General features: G+C 43.9%; 1 protein-coding gene across 8 annotated transcripts in view; it reads left to right on the top strand.

Annotated features, from left to right (window-relative positions):
- Window positions 1-23,425, top strand: part of MTF2 (metal response element binding transcription factor 2) — a 144,908-nt gene that overhangs the window by 106,603 nt on the left and 14,880 nt on the right. For 3 of the 8 annotated variants that reach the window (XM_029618302.1, XM_029618298.1, XM_029618304.1), the window contains one exon: window positions 7,768-11,469. The exons of 1 other annotated variant lie outside the window; for it this stretch is intronic. In XM_029618302.1, the coding sequence (XP_029474162.1) occupies window positions 7,768-8,143 (376 nt within the window). In that variant the 3' untranslated portion in view covers window positions 8,144-11,469. Of the gene's footprint in view, window positions 1-7,767; window positions 11,470-11,763; window positions 12,515-22,930; window positions 23,409-23,425 lie in introns of those variants that run through there. 4 more of the 8 variants (XM_029618303.1, XM_029618301.1, XM_029618300.1 and 1 more) reach the window with 4 other exon arrangements.

The following is a 23,425-nucleotide window of genomic DNA, read 5'->3' as shown; positions in this document are numbered from 1 at the left end:
ATAGTGCCACCAGTTATTTCTAATTTTATACATTTTAAATCCTATATAGCAAGTCAGGTTCCCAGCATACTTCTGTTAGTTTACAGTTGAGTTTTAAATCAGAAAGTCAATCAGACATAGATTTACATTGAGCACCATTATCAAGGTAATGGTGTTAGTAACAGCCTTCTTAAAGAGGGAATGGTCATAGTATTCTTATAACTGAACATTTTTGCTTAATCGAAGGTAATTATTTTCTGAATGTGATCATGGTATTTTCCAACATAGTGGTCGTTTTCTAGAGACAACTATGGATAGACATTTATGAAAAGGACAATCAAGAATCTTCCCAGTGCATCAAAATGTTATGGAAGGACTTTCAGTACCATGAAAGGGAGAGTTTATCAAACAAATAAGAGAACAGACAAAATTCTGGGTTGAATAAAGACACTCATTGTGTCAGAAGCGCATGGGATCTCTTTTCATCTACTTTGGACAAAGGAAATGTCCATAGGTTAAATCCCTGGACAGGAGCACATATGAGATCCCTACACTGTTCTCTGCTATCTCATCGGACCCTTTAGCACCAAAATAAATGTTATCAGCTATCTTCTTTGCTCACGATTGAAAAAAAAAAAACACAAAAATACACCTTAGAAGCTAATCCATGGCTACTAGTAAAAACAGTTGCAAGGTTCATGAGATAGGAGCACTCTTAAAAAGGTATTCAATAGAGAAAAGCTGTTAGAATACTGAGCGACAATTCAATTGTAGTGCCTTTACATAAACAACCTATGGGACTGGTTCTTTTATCATGGGCAGAAATCAGTCTGCTTCGAATTTCTGCATTTATTATTGCAGGGCAGAAGATAAAGGTGAATTAGCCTTTACTACTAACCAAGACTATAAAATAGGATTCAGTCCTTCAAGACATCTCAAACTCATAGGTCAAGGGGAGATTGCAGTCCTTTGGGAAACAACAAAGTCACAATTTCAAAATGTATTCAACATTGATGGGTTACAGAAGTAGTTTTAAGTCTTCTTCTGTTAATCATTTACAAAGGTGATGTCTCAATGCCCATGATTTTCAAGATCTTAGGCTAAAGATAGTATTTCTATGTTTCTATCTCAACTACAAGATTAATTTCTAAAATTCAAGTGTTTAGAGTCCCTTTCTATAAGTTTCATCCAAACTTCAGTTTTCAAAATTCCATTGTCTTTCTGGCATTTTGAAAAGTGTTTGTCAAAGGAGCGAGATAATCATTAACATTGATATTCTTAGAAGTTCAGCTCATTCTAATACCATACTTGGAGGTTTCAAATACCTTTCAAATTACAGAGAAATTAATTGACTTGTTGGGGCTCAATGCAAAGGAGAAGCAGCATCTAAAGTGATAATTGCAAGAAGCTTTAAAGAGCCTATTTCAGCCATAATCTTGTTGAAAGGAACATAGATTCAGTCACACTCTATAAGAGCACAACTGACCTCATGGGTGGAACTGAGTGCTATAAATCCTGCAGAAAGTTAAACAACAGTTTCTTGATAGTTATTGCACATATTCATTAAATACTGTGAGTTGAACATATCCGCCAAAAAAGTGGATTATGGAGCAAATGCCTTAGTGGCAGATCTGTCAACCTCCCACCCAGGATAGTTGAGCTTTGGTATATCCCAATCATTAATAGGAGAGGTGATGCCATATTAAACCCCCCCCCCCCCCCAAAAAAAAACCCCAACCTCTTCCTCCAGAGGCAAGAAGTGACAAACCCAATCATTCTGCACTGGTATAGCAGAAATAAAGGAAAGAAAATTATCAGGTAAGTTTAATTTTTTCTTCCATGCCAGTATGTTACCGTTGTTGAACATTGATTTTCCTAGCGTGTAGCAGATGGACTCAGGACCACTGGGTATAGTGTGCTCCTGATAGCAGTTGGAGACGGATCAGATTTCAATCTGATGTCAGCCCTAGTACCATATACCCTTGCAGAATGCCATGCTCTTCAGTATTTTCCGTCTCCATAGCAGTTCAGGACTCTATGCACGCTTGCACAGCATTAGAGTATTCTAACCAAAGAAATCCAAATCAAAGAAGAAATCTTACCTCTACAGATGAGCCCCACTCTCCTGCGGTGATACTTATGGGTCCCTCCCCCAGTCGAGATTCCTGAGGTGATTTCCGTGATCCCTCAGAGGTAGGCCTCTGTCCTGCAGCCGGCCCCCGGCGTGGACTTAGCCCCCAGTATCAGGTGCAGCTGAGAGGCATCGGGTGCAAATTGGAGCGCGGCGGTGAAGGTACTTTTCCCTCTCCCCCTGCAGCCGGAGATCGCCCGGAACGAGACCGGGAAACGCCGAGACAAGGTAAGGTAGAAAACTTCTTAAAAGTCTCTGGTCTCTTGGGCTTGAATAGCCGCACAGATCGTAAGCCGGCATCATTGCTACTGGGTTGATCAGCCCTATCCGGGCTAGACCCCAGTTCGATACGAGGGCCCCTCCCACATGGTTGCCATATTGCTCTCGTGGTTGCCGTCGCCATTTCCATTTGATCACTGCCCTGTCTGCCGATTTGATCTGTGCGCACAGAGGCGAGCCATGCGCACACCGGTGCGCATAAGGGCCGTGCGCACAGCGACGCGCACAAGGGCACCGGGCGTGCAGCTACACGCTCAACCGTGCTGGCCGCATAAGTAAACCCTGTGCGCACAGTGGCGCGTGCATCCCACCTACACGCAAAACTTCGGCACACCCGGAGCGCATAACTCAGCCTCCCGGCATACGCTTGAACGCACAAACCGGAGTTTTTCTGCGCACCAAACTATGGCACCACCGGACAAGAAGCTCAGGGCCTCTGCCCAGCATGCCAATTAGAGCTGCGCAACACGAAGAGGCCACAGCCCTGTGTCTACAGTGCGAAGAGGCTCTGGGTGAACCAGGCCAAGGTCCTCTCCAGCGGGCACTGGGATCCGGATCCACTGACAGTACACCGGATCTGGCTACCCCCAGCGGGATCCTCCCTCAAACGGGGCTCTCCGGGGACGCAGCGCTGCTCAATTTAGACCCAGCATCTTTCTCCTGGGTAGAATTCTTCAAAGGCCTACATACCTTTGTCCACATGCAACTGGCGCCCTCTATGACACAGCCTTCCCCAGAGGACCCTAACATCCCGGGGCCCTCTAAACCCAGAGAAGTGCCCCTCCCTCCTCAAAGCCCCAACATAGGGGACACGGACACCTCGGACGAGGATCAAGACTCCCTGGAGGAAGGAGAAATCCCTCCAGAAACGGAACCTTATTGAACCATGAGGCAGTTCTTTGCCAAAGATGAGCTTTCAGACCTCGTAGCGCACAGCTTGAAAGAGCTCGCTATCCCCAGGCACAGGTGCCACAGGGGAACCGAAGAAGAACCCCCTCCTCGAGGGGCTCCTTCAGGCCTCCCGCCATTTTCCTTTGCTGCAAGCCATCCAACACCTGATTGACCTGGAATGGGAGTCTCCGGAGGTCACGTTCAAAGGGGGTCGGCCCCTGGTAGCCATGTACTCCCTGGACCCTGCCGCCAAAGATCTCCTGGCATTCCCCAAAGTGGATGCCATGGTCTGTGCGGTCGCTAAGCGCACTACCATCCCAGTCGAGGGAGGAGCGGCACTCAAGGATGCCCAGGACAGACGTCTGGAATCCATCCTCAAACAGTCATTTGACGTTTCAGCTATGTCACTACAGATCGCTGCTTGCTGTGCCATGGTGACGCACGCCAGGTTATCTAAGACCAGGAACACCACCATGCCCGTTGAAGCACTAGAACCAGCAGTATCATTCCTCACGGATGCTACCTCCGACCTGGTACGCACCGCAGCCAGAGGTGTTTCGTCCGTCGTGGCAGCCAGAAGACAACTCTGGCTCCGAAGCTGGTTGGCCAACGCGACATCCAAGACAAGACTCACGAGAATGCCTTTTAAGGGAACCCTCCTATTCGGAAGCGAACTGGAGAAGTTATCTGACAAATGGGGCGAATCCACTGCCGTGGCTACCGGAGGACAAGAAGAAGAGAAGCCAGCGCCCCTCGCCTTGAACACCTAAGGGCAGGGGATCACAGCACTTCAAACCGTACAAAAGTACATATCAAACGTCTCGCCCCGCAGGCAGGGGCCAGTCCTTTCTGAACAAGCACAACAAAAGGGGAGCCGGCCCAGCCCCCGGCTGCACCCTGCAATGAAAATCAGCCAGCCCATCCACAGGAAGAAGTCATAGGGGGCAGACTTGCCTTATTCTACCAAAGATGGGTCGAGATAACTTCGGACAAGTGGATCCTAACCATCATTCGAGAAGGATATTATCTGGACTTCCACAACATTCCTCCGGACAAATTTGTGAAATCTCTCTGCCACGACCTCTCCAAGAGGATGGCAGTGGAAACCACGCTGACCAAATTGCTCATTTTAAAAGCCATAACGCTGGTGCCAACGCAACAACAAAATACTGGGCACGATTCCATCTATTTTATCGTTCCCAAGAAAGAGGGTACGTTCCGAACCATCCTGGACCTTAAGTCCGTCAACCGTCGCCTGAAGGTCCCTCGCTTCCGCATGGAAACCCTACGCTCGGTCATAAGAGCGATACAGCCGGGAGAATTCCTCACATCCCTGGATCTGTCAGAAGCTTACCTGCACATCTCGGTCCACCACAAGCATCAGCGTTCTCTACGCTTCACGATCCTGGACCACCACTACCAGTGCCGGGCACTACCCTTCGGGCTAGCCACAGCGCCCCGAGCGTTCACCAAAATCATGGTTGTAGTGGCGGCGACACTGAGGAAAGAAGGAATCCTCGTACACCCACATCTGAACGATTGGCTGATCAGGGCAAAATCCCTAGAGGAAAGTCATCAGGCGACCACCAGAGTCAAAACTCTACTGGAGAACCTCGGGTGGGTGGTCAACACAAACAAGAGCTGTCTGCAGCCCTCCCAATCTCTGGAGTCCCTGGGAGTCCGGTTCGACACCAGACAAGACAAGGTCATTCTGACTCCTACAAGGAAAACAAAGCTAATGAACCAATTGCGAAACCTGTTAAGCAGTCTTCGCCCCAAGGTGTGGGAAAACCTCCAAGTCCTCGGTCTCATGACATCCACACTGGATGGGCAAGAGCTCACATGCGACCCCTACAGCGTTCCCTACTGTTACGATGGAATCCGATGTCCCAGAATTACTCCGATCGCCTCCAGCTCCCAGAGGAAGTTCGAACCCAGCTACAATGGTGGCTACAAGAAGACCATCTGAGCAAGGGAGTAAGGCTATCCCCGTTGATCTGGATCCTGCTCACCACAGATGCGAGTCTACGAGGGTGGAGAGCCCACTGCCAGGAACTGACCGCCCAGGGGCAATGGGACAAGGAAGAGTCGGGATGGAACATCAACCGACTGGAAGCACGGGCAGTCAGGCTAGCTTGCCTACGGTTCAGTCACAGACTCCTGGGCGAATCGGTCAGAGTCACGTCGGACAACGCTACAACAGTGGCCTACATCAATCGCCAGGGAAGAACCAGAAGCCAACAGGTGTTCCTGGAAATAGACCCCCTAATGGCATGGGCGGAATCAAACCTAGAAGAGATCTCAGCCTCCCACATCGCGGAAAAAGACAACGTCACTGCGGATTACCTCAGCAGAGAAAGTCTAGACCCAGGGGAATGGAGGCTGTCGAACACAGCCTTCCAGTTGATAGTAAACCGCTGGGGAACACCAGCGGTCAAACGCCCAAGTTCCCAACTTCTTCAGTCACAGACGGGAACCACAGTCCCAAGGGATTGATGCTCTCGTCCAGATCTGACCACAGGAAATCTTGCTATACGCCTTCCCACCGTGGCCGCTACTGGGTGGAATCATCTGCAAGATAGAACACCACAGGGGACCGGTACTTCTAGTGGCCCCGGACTGGCCAAGAAGGCCGTGGTATGCAGCCTGGTGTGAAGACCGCGACATCCTCACGCGGTCAGTCAAAATTCCCACGATTCTGGAATTCCTGCAGAACGGCTTACAGAAGGGGGTGGTCTCTCAACTCCATCAAGGTGCAGGTGGCTGCGTTGGCCTGCTACAGAGCTAAGGTGGGGGGCGGCAGCGTAGCCTCTCATCCGGATGTCTCCCACTTCCTGAAAAGGGGTCAAGCAGATCCGACCACCCCTGAAGTGGCCGGTACCTTTATGGAATCTCAATCTAGTCCTAGACTTCCTATCAGGAGCCTCCTTCAGACCCACCTGCGGTCTGTCCCTCCGACTACTAACACTGAAGACTGCATTCCTAGTTGGCAGTCTGCTCGGCCCGTCGCATCTCCGAGCTTCAAGCACTGTCCTGTCGAAAACCCTTCCTCAGGTTCACACCAGGATCCATACAGCTATGCATGGTCCCCTCCTTCCTCCCAAAAGTGGTTTCTCACTTCCATCTAAACCAAACCATCTCGCTGCCATCGCCAGACGAGCATAAGGACTCTGAAGAATCTCGCCGCCTTCGCCATCTTAACATCGGCAGACTCCTACTCCAATATCTGGAAAGGTCGGAATCCGTATGAAAGACCGACCACCTCTTCGTCCTTCACAGTGGGAAGAAACAAGGGGAAGCGGCCTCACGGCCCTACCATGGTTGTAGGAAAATATATAGCCCCCACAGAAATTCCCCATTCAAGAGGGAAGTGGGAGGTAAAGAGGCCGCTGGATCAAAGAAGTTTTCAAGGCGGCCTACATAGAGGCAGGCAAACCTCCACCTCTACAAGTCGAGGCCCATTCCACTAGAGCCCAGGCAGTGTCCTGGGCGGAAACCAAGATGCTGTCACTTGCCGAGATCTGTCAGGCGGCAACATAGTCCTCCATTCATACCTTCTCTAGGTTCTATCACCTGGATGTTCAGGCTCGGGAGGACACAGCATTCAAAAGGGCAGTACTAAGTGGGCCACGGGCAGCCTCCCACCCGATTCGGGAGTAGCTTTTGTACATCCCGTTGGTCCTGAGTCCATTTGCTACACGCTAGGAAATGGAGAAATTACTTACCTGATAATTTCGTTTTCCTTAGTGTAGACAGATGGACTCAGCATCCCACCCACGGCTGCCAACAATCACGGAAACCTCGGGGGACAATCCCCGGGAGCAAGACTAACACTGGTAAGCCAAGCTCCCCTCTAATTAGGACACCCATACCTACCGGGTGTCGGCGTTTCTCGGTTGAGTGCACTGGCTGTCTCCAGCTATATCCATATCAACTAGTTCAAGTTAACTAAGTTATGCAAGTTAGTCAAAGTTAACCAAGTTAATCAAGTTATTCAGTCACACATATATCCATAATTGCTTTTCGAGGAGAACACTGAAGAGCATGGCGTCCTGCAGGGGTATATGTACTAGGGCTGACATCAGATTGAAATCTGATCCGTCTCCAACTGCTATCAGGAGCACACTATACCCACTGGTCCTGAGTCCATCTGTCTAAACTAAGGAAAACGAAATTATCAGGTAAGTAATTTCTCCAATTCAACAATAAACAATAGTCCCTGATTGACAAGTCATTTTACAGGCTGTTAATTCTCTTGAAAACTCACCATGGATCTTTTTATGAAACTCAGAAAATAGCTGTTTAAGCAAGGATTGCGAGTTATAATTTAAAATATAGGCTGAGACCTTACATTTCAAACAATGTTAGTTAGAAAACAGCAGTTCTCAAGACTGTGTTCCAGATTAATTCTCTTGCTTAGAAGAGGATTAAATTACTCTATTTAACTTGCAACTGATTATCAATGTTTGTAAAATATTACATAAAAGATTTGTAATGTTTAGTAGCTTGTCTGACTCAAGAAGAATGACACGAACAGGAAGACCTTGGCCAACATCAGGACCCCACTTGAGGAGGAGAAGAGGCCGCCTTCCAAGAAAAACACTTCAGATTCAGAATTCAGACATTGTGAAAGAGACTGAAGGCAAGGAAGATGCTCAGTTTGATGGACTCAATACGGAGGTCCTTAATAACTTGGCAGATCAGGAATTACAGTTGCATCATCTGAAGAATTCAATCACTAACTATTTTGGGGCTGCAGGTAGAATAGCATGTGGGGAAAAATACCGTGTTCTAGCCCGCAGAGTTACTCTTGATGGAAAAGTGCAGTATCTTGTGGAATGGGAGGGCGCAACTGCATCCTGACTCTTGTATTGAACATTATATTCACTGCACTGTCATTGTCTGTAGGTATAGCTAGCTACCTTGAAGGAAACCAAAATCTTGCCACCATCTTTATAAATGTTATATGTCTTCTGTCATATAAACTTGCATCCAAGATCATATATAAAAATGAATACTTGATTGTGGTTGGGCTGAAACAATTTGCAATAAGTACTAAGAAATTTACTGCTTTTTGGAGGACATTTAAATTATTTTAAAGAATTACATTTCAGCTGTGTTGAAATGTTTTCTTCTGGTGCACAGTACTATTTTATGATGATATAATCTTTAGGAAGTAAAAATAGCTTTTAAAATGTTTTCTTTTTTTTTTTGTATTTTGGGAGTACTTTTCCAGGAACTAAGTTCCCATCCTAGCAGTACTGTAACTTCCCTGTCAGGATAGCCTGAATTACATGAACTTCTCCCTGATAAGGATGTTGAAGGGCAGTTGGAAGTTTGATAATCTGAAACGAGTCCCAAAATATAGAGGAAACTATTATTTTTAAAATGTATTTTTACCTCCTAAAGATTATTATTGCTTTTAAAATAGGAAGCATTTTGCCATTGCTATCCTTAGATTCGATGGCACTGGAGTGCAGATTTAACTTAGATACTGTCTTTCACAGTAAAAATTCTCATCTAGAAAATTTGTAGCTGTAATACAAATTTATGGATAAATGGACTGGTTTACAGGAATATTTCTAACCATCTGGTTTTGCTAAAATTATTTTTTAGAGCCCTATAGATTTCATGACGTGCAGTGCTAAAGACTGTAAATTAAAGAAAAAAAACCCGTAAATGTTCTTTTGAGTAAATGTGCAAAACTTGTTGCGCCTGTAAATTTTTTCTGACTAGACTTCAGTGTCTTTAATATGTGACCTATGCAATTCAAGATGTAAAACAAAGTATGGGAATGAAGGGCTTTCTGATGCGATTCCCAGGGTTTTTGTTTATCAGGAATAGTTGCAGTATTTCCACAGCTGCATTTCTTCTCGGGTTTTATTGGTGCTGTTGCTTGCCGAGAGAGATGCATCAAGCCATAGGTGTGTTCTGGCAAAGGCTGGATTCATATACTCTTTTTCAGTTCCTGACTATGTAATTCATCTCTTCCCAAATAACTGAGTGGGAAAAAAATGACCACTAGTTTCACTAGAAAGTGTGTTTAAAATTTTATTTTAACACTTTCTGATCTCTGTTGAGCAATTGTTATGTGCTGGCTCAGTGGCCTCTTGCCTCCTATTTTGTGTAGGGCAATGTAACTGGTACATATCGCATTGCTTAATAGAGCCCTGTAATTGTAAGCTTCTTCTTTCTGTAGGAATCTTTCCTATGGTCTATGTAACTGTTAGCTATTTTGTCATGTTTAATAAATATAGTGTGAACAATGTACTTTATTGCACAGGGTGAACCAACAGTATATCACTAGACTGTTTTTTGTAACGTTACCTCTTCACTTTTATAACATTGGCAAAGTATTGCATTGAATGATATTGGGTGTGCAAAGGAACATTTTCTTTTCTGTTTTTGTTGTTTTTTTAATGTGACCTTAATTAGCCAAAGAGTAAACAGAAGAAAAATCTTTTATATCAATAATTAATTTAACCCTTTTTTGTACTGTCTTGTTTTGTTAAGAAAACTCAAACCTCTCACCAAAAAACATTGGATTCATTATGAACTGCAATGGCAGATATGTTTTCCCGAACGTGCATACTTTAACATAGTTTCTTCCCCTTCCCTACCACCTTTATTTTCAAACCAGCTGAGATGGGAAGCTTTTTACAAGATGAGTCTATCAGGGCTACTTGCAGTTAGGTGGGATTATTCCCCCTTCATACCTTTGGATTGGAGACCAGAAAAGGCTGCTGCTTGCTGCCAAGTTTATAATATTGGCTTGATGTTTTTATTTTCAAGCCACTACTTTCAGCATTCACTAATTTGTTTCCGTATCACTTGACAGCCAAAACATTTTTGGGGTGGGGCAGTTTCCTTTTCATCCTTTGAGTTTCCAAATCAGTCAGAACCAGGGCTGGAGTCTGGCACCACAAGCTTTCATTTGCAACTACCTGGAGATTTTATATCCTAACACATTCATTTCCGAGATTCTTCTCGGCTGAGGACCATGCACCAGGCCTCCTCTCCGGATCCCTGTACTCCTAAGCCCTGAATCTGACCACTAGGAGTTGCTATTGTGAATGTCTGGGATTCCTTTCTTCCTAGGACTGCGAACAGCCCAGGGAGCAGAGGGTCTGACCCAGGAGTTAAACTCAGGTCCTCTGCATAGCAGTGCACAGCATTGTACTTGAACCACCTGTGCATATGGTTTCAGAATGAGCCTTAAAGGGCTAATTAAAAATGCCACCACTTTTATTTGCCTCTGCTGGAAGGTTGTTTACTTGATTTAAATTTATACAGAAGAGTACATGCAGATATAACAGACACATGGGAATACATCCAGAAAGATGGTTGAATATTTTTGTTGTATTCTGCTTTGAGCTTTTTGCTGATAAAGGTGAGTTAGAAATGCTAAATAAATCTAAATAAAGATAGAAAATTGTGAGCAATAGTACCAATCAAGACTTCAACTGTAGTTACCAACTGTTTACCCAGCAACTTGGAAGCAGTAGCCCCCCTCTGCCCAAGTATGTTTTCGGTTAATGTGTTTTTCCATCATTCTTCCAATTCATCATATCACCTTCCCCTCTAAACTCCCCTTCCTTACTGCTATTTAAATTGCCTGTTGTAGTTTTTAAAAGCCCAGAGCTGACATTCCCTGACCTCTTTAAGCAGCCCAAGCCTTTGTTGTAAACATGAGCCAGATGCATACAATTTCTTTTAAGTTGAATTATGAATGTTTATGAAAGATGCACAAATGGTCAGTAGTTGATGCTACTGCTCTTAAATTTCAAAGCTAATTCAACTATCTTTCTATATATATTGCTGTAAATTTAAAATTGATTTTTGTGTAGTTTCAATATTGTCAACATCTTATTTTTGGAGATTTTTTGTTTTAGGGAGTAATGGAAAATGTAAATCCTATATACTATAACTCAAGCCACACGTTTTTTCATATTGTTGCATTTTCCGATATTTTCCTAGCTCTCACTGAACAGTATTCTTAATGTTTTCGCTGTAGGAATAAATTTGGAAGAAACATCCACCTAGACTTTTAAATTATTTATGGTGAATGTTTTTCTTTCATTTTATCCTAGTGGTTCACAATTACTACTATTTATTATTTCTGTAGCGCTACTAAATGTACACAACTCTGATGAGTGTTTCTGAAAATATAAATTGATTATTTTACAATATTTGATTTATTAATTCTATGTGTTTGCAAAATATTTTTAAGCAAAATGTTAAATAACCCTAGAAAGTTATGAGCTTCCCACCTCTTAAGGTAGTTACTATTTAATAGATAGCTAATTCATTCATAAAAGGTATAGTGTGTTTGCGTGAACTCCCTGAAGGAATGTGAATTGCATGTTTTGTAAATGTGTTTTTCAATATTTTCTGCATGCACAAGTTAGAGCTGTTGTATGAATAAGAAATGTAAAAAAAATTGATGGTGGTATGCCTGATATCTAATGTATTTATCCAATTAGGCTTCCTTATTATCCATGCCAGACCAGTGGGTTATGTCATCCTGACAGCAGATGGAAACAGAAAATAAAGCTCAAAACTGACTTCACTCCCCTTACAGGGGTCTGGTGCTGCCTTCACTCTTCAGTATTCCTCTGTCTTCAACAGATGATACAGACATGTGGACTGGTGCTGCAGCTAGGAGTTAGCTGCTATCAGCAAGTCTATAGCTTCAGCTTCCTTGAAGTGCACTGGGTGATGGTCCTATTGAAACTGATTCTTCATTCCCCATTGGGAACAAACTCAGTTGGAGTCTGAGTACCTATGCCGATGGGTCAAGCATCATATGACTTTATTCCCTTGGAGGGTATGGCAGCTGAAGCTACTGTGACAGCACACTCTCCCTCTAATCTGAGAGCAACAGGGAGTCAGTAAAGCTTTAAAAAAAAAAAACTTGCAGCACAGCATTTGCCCCAGACAGTCTCTCAGATTTAGTCTTGCTTAGGGGATCTAAGGTGATCTCTCTCCCCGCTTCTGGTATGTCCATGAAAAAAGGGAGGCATGGCACTGTAGCTAAGTCATGGAAGCTCAGTGTATCAGCTGATGCATTCTTCCTGGCTATGAGTAGGCAAATACTTGGGTCAGCAGGTGTGGTCTATGGAGGGTTGGCACCTTGCCAAAAGACAAAACTGGGTTGGTTCCTCAAATTGAGCTCTTTCCCCTACAATGGAATGCAGCACTGTAGTGCACAGGGACCAGAGCTTGGTCTGTACTCCCACTTTGGCAGGATTAGCAGCTGTTTTACTATTCCCCCCCCCCCCCCCCCCCCCCCAAAAAAAAAAAAAAGTCAAGCATGCCAGGCTCTTTACCTCCCACTTCCCTCTTGAATGGGGAATTGCTGTGGGGGCTATATATTTTCCTACAACCATGGTAGAGCCTTCGCAGCTTAGTTCTCTACTGAGTTATTTCAGCTGGTAATCTCACAGATAATTTCAACCTCCTCTCCCCCTGCTAGCAAGAGCAATGGAGAGAGCAGCTGCAGAAACAGCTCTTTCCCCCTCTACATAAATTGTTTTCCAGAGGGTCTTTTAAGACCAAATTAGGTTTATGATGCTGCAGCCTATTAAAATAAATAATTCCCAGGGTAGTTCTGCTTGGGCAGTGCCTTTGGATTCCTCCTTCGTCCCTTCCCAGCCCTCCCCTATATCCCTGCATGAAAAAACCTTAGGTTAGCCTTGGCAACATATGGGGTGCTAGAGCACGCTAGTGGCTGGGTCAGTCCTAAGGAATAGACTGGACAAAAGGAGGAGATAGCCAATCTGGTAGAGAGAGAGGAATTTCCTTTTCAGAAGAGGATAATTCCTCAATGTGGAGGCTGTTCAGGAGGGATGAGTGGGTGACAATTCTTGGGCATGACCTCTTGTAGCTCTTGGGTGAGTAATGAGGTAGTAATCTATTAGGGTGATCCCATGTTCCTGGGTGCTTATAGACCACCCTCCTGTTAAAGCTGCCTAGGAGATGGAATCTCTTTAGTGTGAGAGACCTAATTCCAGCCTTAAGGTGGCCAAGATGATAAGGGATCTATATTGCCTTCCAAGGAAAAAGAAAGGTGTGTTGGATCATCAATTGGTGGCGTTCTCATCTTTTAAGACCAAAATTGATGGATGGAAACATAACATTCAGGGACCCTATAATAGAAATATTGTCTCTGCTTTAAACCAGTGTATTCACTCCCAGTCCTTGAAGGCCGCAAACAGGTCGGGTTTTCAGATATTGCTAATGAACATGCATCAGATGAATTTGCATACAGTGAAGGCAGTATGTATGCAAATCTCTCTCAAACATATTCAATAGGTATATCCTGAAAATCTGACCTGTTTGTGGCCCTCAAAGACCAGGAGTGTATACCACTGGCTTAAATAATCTTTTTTTTTTTTTCCTATAGCATTGGCTTTGTGACTCCAATCCTGTATTGGGTCCAGGAGTTCATGGTGACCTCCCCTCATGTAGGAGAGTGCTGGGGGGGGGGGGGGGGAGGAGAGAGTCTCAAACCTTCCTATGTGGCCCTTGCAGCTCCCTGATAGAGGTAAGTTAGGATGTACTTTGGTCCAATCCCCTAGTTCAAGATGTGGCCACAGTGTTTACAACCATGATTCTCAGGAGCTCCACCATAGAGCAATGGCCATTGCAGTCTTGGCTTTGCTGTACAGTTTTACCCTCTGTAAGGAATAACTGTCTTTCATAATCCTAGCCGTTTAAGTTCAGAAGCCAGCTAGAGATGCTTAACAGAAGCAGCTCTTCGTCTCCGTAGTACCAGTCCTGATAGGGACTCTGTTTCAGAGGCTACAAGCAATCCACTCAGGGAGGAAGTCCAGGACAATGGAGTAGGCTGGTGTGAGGGCTTCTTTGTTGCAAGCTTCTGTGTTCTATCCATCTATCTTGGACATTGGGGGGGGGGGGCTTGCCTGTTGCTCTCAGGATGATTATATTAAGCGTTTGTTTCCACTATTGGTTTGGTCATAGCAATAATATTGCACTATATATGACACCATATTTTCAAAACTTCATAGATCTATTTTTTTTAACCCCCATGATTATTTTTGTGGAATTTGGAAACCAAATCAATTATGATCAGTTGCTTTAGCTCTGACATAGGATACTGAAGAGCTGAAGGTAGCACAAGACCCCCATGTGGAGAGTGAAGTCAGTTTTGAACGGGTTTTTTTTCCTTTTTTTTTTTTTTAACCTCTTTGTCTGCTGGCAGGAGGACATAACCCAGGTCCAGCAAGATGAAAGGAAATTAACAAGTACATTTAAATTTTTATTTTGAACAGTTGAATCACTCCAGTTTATTGATTTTTATAAACTGCCCTTCCCCATTGTGCTACAGAGCAATGTAAAAAAATTACAGAGCTGTTATAATCAACACATCCATAACATAAAGACCAATAATACAAATAAAATTCCAGCTGACCACAAATTACAATTCAGAGGATGGTCTGAGCTCAGCTAAAAGCCGCCTCTAGTAACGGCCTTATAGAGTTTTCAAATGTACTGTCTTTAGCTCCAAGAGGATGGCAATTCTGCATTCAGGAAAAAGATTTCTTCTTAGTTTTGGACAGCTGAGCTTCCTCCTTCCCAGAATTGATGATGATAAATGTTCAGAAGGTGGCTCATATCTTTACAAATGAGAAATAAGACCAGGAGGAGCTGAACCATATAAAAGATTAAAAACTAGAAGACAAATTTCTTTGAACAACAGAAAAGCAATGTAAAGCCTTAAACATATGAACTAATTCCAGATACAAGGTGAGCCACCATATTTTGTATCAATTGGTCTTCCCAATTGCTTTTTTGGTACAGAAAAGAGACTTGCAGTAAGTAGTACAAGTGAAATGTAATACATGCATGGAACACTATAATAAGAATTTTCTCTAGGAAAGGATAGTGTTTATTTATATTCCTCAAATTGAAAAGACAAATCACTATAATATTGCCAATATGAGAATGCAAACTCTTAATAAGTCTACAATAACTCCCACAACTATAATCTCATTTTTCAGAATTAGCGCTAAGTCATGGACTAGGGAATACCACAGAAGACTTATGAAATCAAGGTATCTCAGTTTTAAAAGGATTTAAACAGTTTATTTCCTAGCGTGTAGCCAGATGGGCTCAGGACCAGTGGATTATGTGCTCCCCTGCTAGCAGATAGAGAAGGAGTCAGGTTTCAAAGCTGAAGTCACCCTAGATATACCCCTACAGTGACCTCAGCCATTCAGTATCTCTCCATTTCCTAGCAGATGTGGACACTATCCCCACACAGCAGCGGTGTTTAGCGTGATGTCAGCACTAATCCAAAGGAGAAAATTTTACCTTCAAATTGAAAGGAAGATCGAGCCCCAGTCTCCTGCGGTGATACCTAAGGGTCCCTCCCCCAGTTGAGAATTCCTGAGGCAATTTCCAAGATTCCTCAGAGGTGTTCCTTGGTCTGGTAGCTGGCTCTGGGCGTGGACTTTTCTGCTGAAAGGCAGCAGGTGCAGAAGCCGAGCACAGCGGTGAAGGCTTAAGCCCTCTTCCCCCCCCCCCCTGCAGCCGGAGACCGTCTCTGTACTCAGCTAGTAAGCACTGAGACCAGGCAAGTAGAGAAGAACTCCTCTGATCCAAAGACATGGAAGGGCTTCGGTAAGTCTTTCCTCCAGTCTCCTTGCTTTGCGTGCTGTACCGACATCGTTCCCGATCCCGTTTGGGTGAGGGAAGGGGGTTTCCGAGCTGGTTAAGTGCCCCCCCCCCCCCATGAGCTAGGCCCCGCTTCAAGCTCAGTGGACTCTCCATGTGGCGATCTATGGTGGCACCATCTTGCATGTGGTTTGGTGTAGTGCCATTTTCCCCCCTTCATCGTTATGCATGGTGTAGGCCCGACTGTGCGCTTAATGTGCATGCAAGTACATGCATAGCTGCGAGCACACGCACTCCTTAGCATATAACCGGCCGCTTAGATCTACGTGCGCTGAGGCAAATCTGTGTGTGCTAGAGAGGCATTTGCTGGTGAAACGGATAAGCTATAGAGGTTATGGCCCCGGCAGCAAAGAAGCTCAGATGACACTCCCTTTGCCCTGCCTGCCATATTAGGGCAGCACAGTCTAACCTGGAATCCTGTGACAGCACTGTGAGGAGGCCCAGGGAGGGCTGGATTCTCAGACCTTTACCAAGACCGGCCCATCACAGTCTGAGGACAGGTCAGCCACATCCATATCGGGCAGCACCCCGGACCTGAGCAATTCCAGGGCTGTGTCCTCCCCAGGAGAGTGCAGTTCAGTGGCCCTTACCCCGGTTCCTCCTGGGCCAAATATGGACTCAGTGGCCTTCTCTTGGTTGGAAATTTTTCAGGGCCTTCAAGCCTTTGTTCAGGTGCAGTCAGCCCTTGACCCTGCTGAGCCACAGTTAGGAAGGCCTCACCCTCCCAGTCCTGTCAGCAGGCCTTAGGACATGCCTCGCCTCACCAAGGGTATCCCTGGCAGGAATCCAGACACCACAGGCAACGACAGGAATTCATTGGAGGACGGGGAAATCCCTCCAGGCCTGGAACCATGCTTCAATTTTTCCACAGAGATGAATTACTGGTCCTTGACTCACACCCTGAAGTCTCTGGGAATTACGGGCATGGTCGCTATGTCGGAGCCAAAGAAGAACCCCATCCTGGTGTGTCTACGAAAAGCCTCTTGCTATTTCCTGATGCTGGATGCCATCCAGGAGTTGATTGACCTGGAATGGAATGCCCGGGAGGCAAGTTTTAAAGGAGGTTGGGACCTGGAGGCCTTGTACTCTCTGGACCCCAGTGGTCAAGGAACACCTGCGTTTCCCGAAAGTGGACGCCCTCGTCTGTGTTGTCTCGAAGCAAACTCCAGGACCTATCGCCTGAACATCCAGGCCCAAGAGGACGCAGCCTTTGCGAGGGCGGTGTTAACCAGACCACGGGCAGCCTCCCACCCCATTCGGGAGTAGCTTTTGTACATCCCACTGGTCCTGAGTCCATCTGGCTACCCGCTAGGAAATGGAGAAATTACTTACCTGATAATTTCATTTTCCTTAGTGTAGACAGATGGGCTCAGCATCCTGCCTATGGCTGCCCATGAATGGTACCAAGGAATTGCCCAGGAGATGAATCTTGATTCCTTGAGGTTACAGGTAAGCCATCGCCCTATCCCTAGTTCAGGGCATCTATAGTATTGCTGGTATCCAGCGCTTACGTTTGGTTGAGTACAGTGGCGGTCTCCAGCTTTTAATCAAAGTTTTTAAATCGAGTTTTTAACCATTTTAAAAAATTGTTTCCAAATTGTAATCAAGTTTTTCAATAGTATGTCCACAATGGCTTTTGAAGAGAATACTGAATGGCTAAGGTCACTGCAGGGGTATATCTAAGGTGACGTCAGCTTTGAAACTTGACTCCGCTCCATCTGCTAGCAGGGGAGCACATAACCCACTGGTCTTCAGTCCATCTGTCTACACTAAGGAAAACAAAATTATCAGGTAAGTAATTTCTCCATTATTAACCACCTATCTCCTGTAAATCAAAAGTCTCTCTAAATTTTCCTGACAGATCTCCTCTTGCAATACAGCCAATGTAATAAGCTGGGCTGAGCCTACCATAGGTTTGTTTAGCACTAACCTTGCCCAGGTATGCAACATGGGCTTTTAACACTGAAAAATCCCACACTAACAAAAACATGTGGCAAGATTAGTATGTCTGATGCAAATTGCAGGGTAATAAGCCTTATTAGCTATTACCCTGCAGTGCAAGAAGGCACACTAGTCAGGAGGCTTCCTAGTGCACCTCTATTTACTGCTGGAAATTGAACTCTTGGTTGGAAGAAAACATTAAAATTCCCATAGTAGACAGGAGGGCAGGAAACAAAGTTGGGTTGGGTTCATGTCCGGACGATGGAGACCTCCATCCTTTCACAAATCCCCACTCTCATCTTAAAAAAATATTTGACTTTTCCAGAACCCCCTCCTGTCCATTTTCACTGCTATAGCTATTCAAAATCCCTCTCATCCCCCGGTGGAGAGACCTTACCTCCTTGAAAGGGCTGCTGCTCACTACTGACAGTTGATTGGTCCCTCAACTAATCACCTTTCAGAAAACTTTTCTGACAGGATTGGTCCTTTCCGTGTCAGCAGTGAAAGAGTGAATAAATCATCCAGCACTTGGTTTGAAATATTTATTTATTATGATTTTTATATTTTATTTTATGAGAATGGTTATGTTAATTTTTCCATTGTTGCTCTGTGTACAGAGTCTTGCTGGTTACGATTTCCAGATCAGTTTTTGTCTGCATGTTTCTATTTATACTTTATGGTCTCTCTATTCTTATTTGGTAAGGGTCCCTCTGTTCTGAATTTAAGCTTGAGGTGAGGTATTTTGCTGGTGTGTAGTTTCTGTGTAGAGATCTATAGCCAGTTGGCTTGCTCTGTTTGCCTAATAGGAGGTATATTGGTATTTTAGGGTAATGATGTAATATTTGCCTTTTCATAGATAGGGTTGTTACCGTGTTGTTTTGGTATGGGATATTTACTATATTGTAATTGTAGTTCAATTTATTCATGACTTTGAGAGTCAAGCCACACCCAACATTTATTAAAATAGGCCTAGTATCATATGGGCTTCAAGTGTCTTTTTTTGCAGGGTTTTCTGATTGCAACTACAGTAATGCATGTAAATATAATATACTTGTCCTATTTTTACCTCAGAAGACTATACTTTGAATGTTTTTTCATCTGAACTCTTATTGATGCATAACTTTTGTGTGCAGGAAGGTCTGGGGCAAGGGAATGAAGCTGTAAGGTTTGCTAAGGCACCTAATACCCTTGCACTGGCCCTGAGAGAGTGCACCACATACAGACCCTCCCCATTCACCCATCTCCTACTTCCCCATGGTGCAGATATTGGGGAAGGGTGGGAGGAAGGTGATAAGGTTCCTGGCAGTAAAGCAGAGTGGCCAGCTTCCTAGAAATATTACGGACATGCTCTCTGCCACTCCTCTGGGACCTCTGACTCCACCTACTCCCCTTTCCTAGCATTTCAAATCAACAAAAAGGCCAGATTCCAAGGAGGACCCCTTTCCCCTTGCTTTTCTGACTTATGATATGCTCAGGCAACAGACTGCCTTGAGCTGCCCGATTGTCACAGTAACCATGCCCTTCTGCTTAGATTTCTTAACATAAAATACATGCCTAGCGTTGCACAATAATTGCTCCATTTTATGTTCAGAATTTCACATTCCTTTTTAACACTAGTCTTGGAGTCATAATGAAATGGAACAAATGGAATAATTTGGAACACTACCACATCAAAACTTTTAGCTGATTCTGAAGAAGGCATTTGCTGAGGAGTTATAGTTTGAATTGGGCCTTTAAAAGGAAGTCTCACATAGTTTGTTTTTTTTCTCATTTTATACACATTAGATAACATCTGGAAAGGCTTCTCTTTTTCCTGCTCTTCACTGTATTTTGCTGTTTTTATCTCACATTGCTGTAGTTCATTGTCTTCAGCATTGATGGCAATTGGTGCCACTGCTGAGGTCGTTGCACTTATGACGTGTTGTGGGAAAGCCCCCCAAAACATTAATTTCTATCACATACAGCAGCTTGGAGCAATTCTTTGCAATAACACCACCTTTCCTAGCTTTGCAGAGTATTTGTTTCTCTGCAGCTGGCTCTATGCATCCCCATCCAAATTAATATATCTATAGTAATTATCCCAAGAAAACAATTGTCACCAATGCTCAGCATTCATGGATGCCGACTCTGCCCTGTGACATTAGCAAGGGTGTTTAGGGCTCTTAGAAACTGAGCCAGGCAGATCTCAGCTCCCTATTCCATTAGTTTCAAATTGTCATAGCATTTTCTAATCATTACCATCAAATCTGCCTTTGAGTAGCTGCCATCCTCTTCCTGCTCTCTTCCCCCCCCCCCCCCCCCAACAAAAAAATAAAACAGAAGCTGTGATTACAGGTAATATATGCATCAAGAGCAGGATCTCACAAAAAAGCTGCAGAATAATGGTAAATACCATGGTAAATTGTTCTTATGTCACCAATTAAGGTAATTAGGCTGCACAGTTGTAGATAGCTGTTGTGCACAGTTCTGTACAGATCTATTTTATTGAAAATCTTTCATGTTTTGTTTTCTTTAAAAAGTCTGCCTTGTACATCTGCATAATCTTTTGTCCTTTCATTATTCTTGTTTACTATTTTCCCCATTTCCTTTTCTTTCACTAGAGCCTGTCTCTCCCCTTTCCAAAGCTTCCTCTCGTGCTTGCTGCTGTCTCTCCCAACCTCCCATTGAGCCATACACAACTGGTGCAGCCAGTAGGCAAACTTGGTGGTTGCCAAGAGCACTGAGATTTTGAGGGCAGCAAAATCCTGCCCGTGTGAAGACTACAGCAGTGTTGAACCACAGTCACCACCCTCCAACAGGAGAGTACTGTGCTGCAGCCACTGTTGGCAGCAGTTAAGTTGGGGGAGAGCGTGAATGACCAAAGGTTTATCTAAGCTGCCACATATGCTTGCATCAGCCTTGGAGCCATGCCATATACAAAATCTTTGTATAAAAGCTACAATGAATGTGGTGTGTTTTGGGGGTGGGGAGGGCTGCACGGGCTGAGGAGAAAGGGAAGGTTTTAAAACATTCTGATGTATGCATCAGAGTAAACCATGCGGTTATGTCAGGGTTTATGGTGCCCATGGCCATGTGGCAACCAGGAAGAGAACTTTTGAGGGTGGTGGTAATAATAGGTAGCTAAGGCAAGGATCAGTGGCAGCAGACATAGGCTATAGCCTCAGAACAGTTTCTTACAATTAGAGCACAAAGTAAAGGTTGCAGGAGATGTGACATGAATTGCTGCATACTGGGTGCCTTCCTGTCACGGTGATTTCAAATGGAACACATACATCATTGCAAAGTCAAAACCTAAGAGTGGCAAAACATCCTCTTTCAGAAACTGAGGCCCTTGCCAGCTCTGTAATATTTTTAGTCATTAGCCATGCTAATAACGCACACCATCTAAAACCAAGCAGAGTGCTATGTCCTGCCTTTTTTTTTTAATTTAAAGTCATCTAACTGGAATCTTGAGTTTTAGAGGAGTTAAATACTTCAATTTAGTTTCAGCTGTTGCTGAGAAGGGCAACCAAAATGATAAAGGGGATGGAACAGCTCCCCTATGAGGAAAGGCTGAAGAGGTTAGGGCTGTTCAGCTTGGAGAAGAGACGGCTGAGGGGGGATATGATAGAGGTCTTTAAGATCATGAGAGGTCTTGAACAAGTAGATGTGACTCGGTTATTTACACTTTCGAATAATAGAAGGACAAGGGGGGCATTCCGTGCAGTTAGCAAATAGCACATTTAAGACTAAATGGAGAAAATTATTTTTCACTCAATGCACAATAAAGCTCTGGAATTTGTTGCCAGAGGATGTGGTTAGTGTAGCTGGGTTCAAAAAAGGTTTGGATAAGTTCTTGGAGGAGAAGTCCATTAATGGCTATTAATCAATTTTACTTAGGGAATAGCCACTGCTATTAATTGCATCAGTAGCATGGGATCTTCTTAGTGTTTGGGTAATTGCCAGGTCCTTGTGGCCTGGTTTTGACCTCTGTTGGAAACAGGATGCTGGGCTTGATGGACCCTTGGTCTGACCCAGCATGGCAATTTCTTATGTTCTTAAATAGAAAATATTGCTTCTGCTTTCCTTAATTAGAAATTCTCCATGCAGCCATCTTCTCACTTTCTCAGACCTAGCAACACAACTGCACATCCATGGATAACAGATAATGTGAAAGTCTTTTTTTAAATAGCTATTATCTTATAAAATCATTTCATTTTTAATAAAAGGTACTGCTGCGTCTTCTAATAAGTCTGTACCATAGCTGTGACTTGGCTGAACTCTAAACACAACAGATGGGCTTTGACTTCACCAGAACAGCAGAATTTGGAGGTGGGATCCTAGCTAATTGAACAAGTGTAAATGCATATCCACTGGTAGCAGGAACAGCCAACTTGGTGTATAACTTTTTTTTTTTTTTAACTTGATGCAGACAAGGTTACAATAGGTTTGATGTTTGTTATACAAGGACATCATATGATAACATGAGGTACCAGCCTAAGTTTAAAGTCTCCTCAAGAAAAACAGTGAAAACAAATTATCTAAAATTTGCACACTTATGCTATGTTCAGTACAGGCTCCATATCTTGGTATAAGCTTCCAGGTCACCTTTCAGTGCACAAGTCAGTTTTTCAATTATAGCAATATCTACAATGTGTCAGATTTCCAAAAGCATGCCATGTAAATCTTGTTGCAGGTTAAAAGCAGTTGAATGTTTACTGGCTTGAGATTGCACCTTCTTTAATCCCCAAGTGCCAAAGAAGGTGCAATAGAAATTCTTTAGTCTGTATTATACTATGGAGATGGAACCCATTCAGTGCTAACATTTAACTCTGATAGAGCTAAGGGGCAAGGTTAGAGGATTTTTAGTTGAGGTGCTTTTGACATTTGCCAACTGCAGCAGAGGGAGGAATGGTAAGCAGCGACTAATGAGGTTTTCACAAACCCTATTCAAGGTGTAGTATAAACATAAGGCTGATTACTCAGCAAAAATGTGGGATTTATTTATTTGATTTATATTCTGCATTGCAGGTATTTCCCTAGCTGCAGAGGGCTCACATTCCTAAAGTTGGATCTGAGCCATGGTGAGGGAAGTGACTTGCCCACGTTCACAAAGAGCAGCAGTGGGATTTGAACCTTGGACTAAACAAGATAACTATTTTTAAAAAAAATGAAGAAAGCTGTATACTTGAAGCCCTTGTACTAAAAACAGATTGTTCCTGTTTTAGTGTAAAATATTCTGGATTAGACATTTCATAATTGTGTCCATGTTAGCCTCACATGCCACATCACTGTATGGGTGGAATGGATGTGAATTCTCACAGAACCAGCTCTGTCACTTATTGCCCTCAAACTGAAAAACAGGGTGGCATTGCTCCAAAGCCATTTGTATTTCATATCACTTTAAAACAACCTTTTTTTTTTTAACTTTAATTAAAAATCAAAATGTCTGTACCATAGTTGCAGACCATGGCAACAGGAAACCATTGTGCCCATTTACTTCCTGTGCATGCCACAGCCCTTGCT

Source organism: Rhinatrema bivittatum, chromosome 10 (genome assembly GCF_901001135.1).
Source record: "Rhinatrema bivittatum chromosome 10, aRhiBiv1.1, whole genome shotgun sequence".
NCBI classification, from domain to species: Eukaryota; Metazoa; Chordata; class Amphibia; order Gymnophiona; family Rhinatrematidae; genus Rhinatrema; species Rhinatrema bivittatum.
This window is presented reverse-complemented; position numbering and strand designations above follow the sequence as displayed.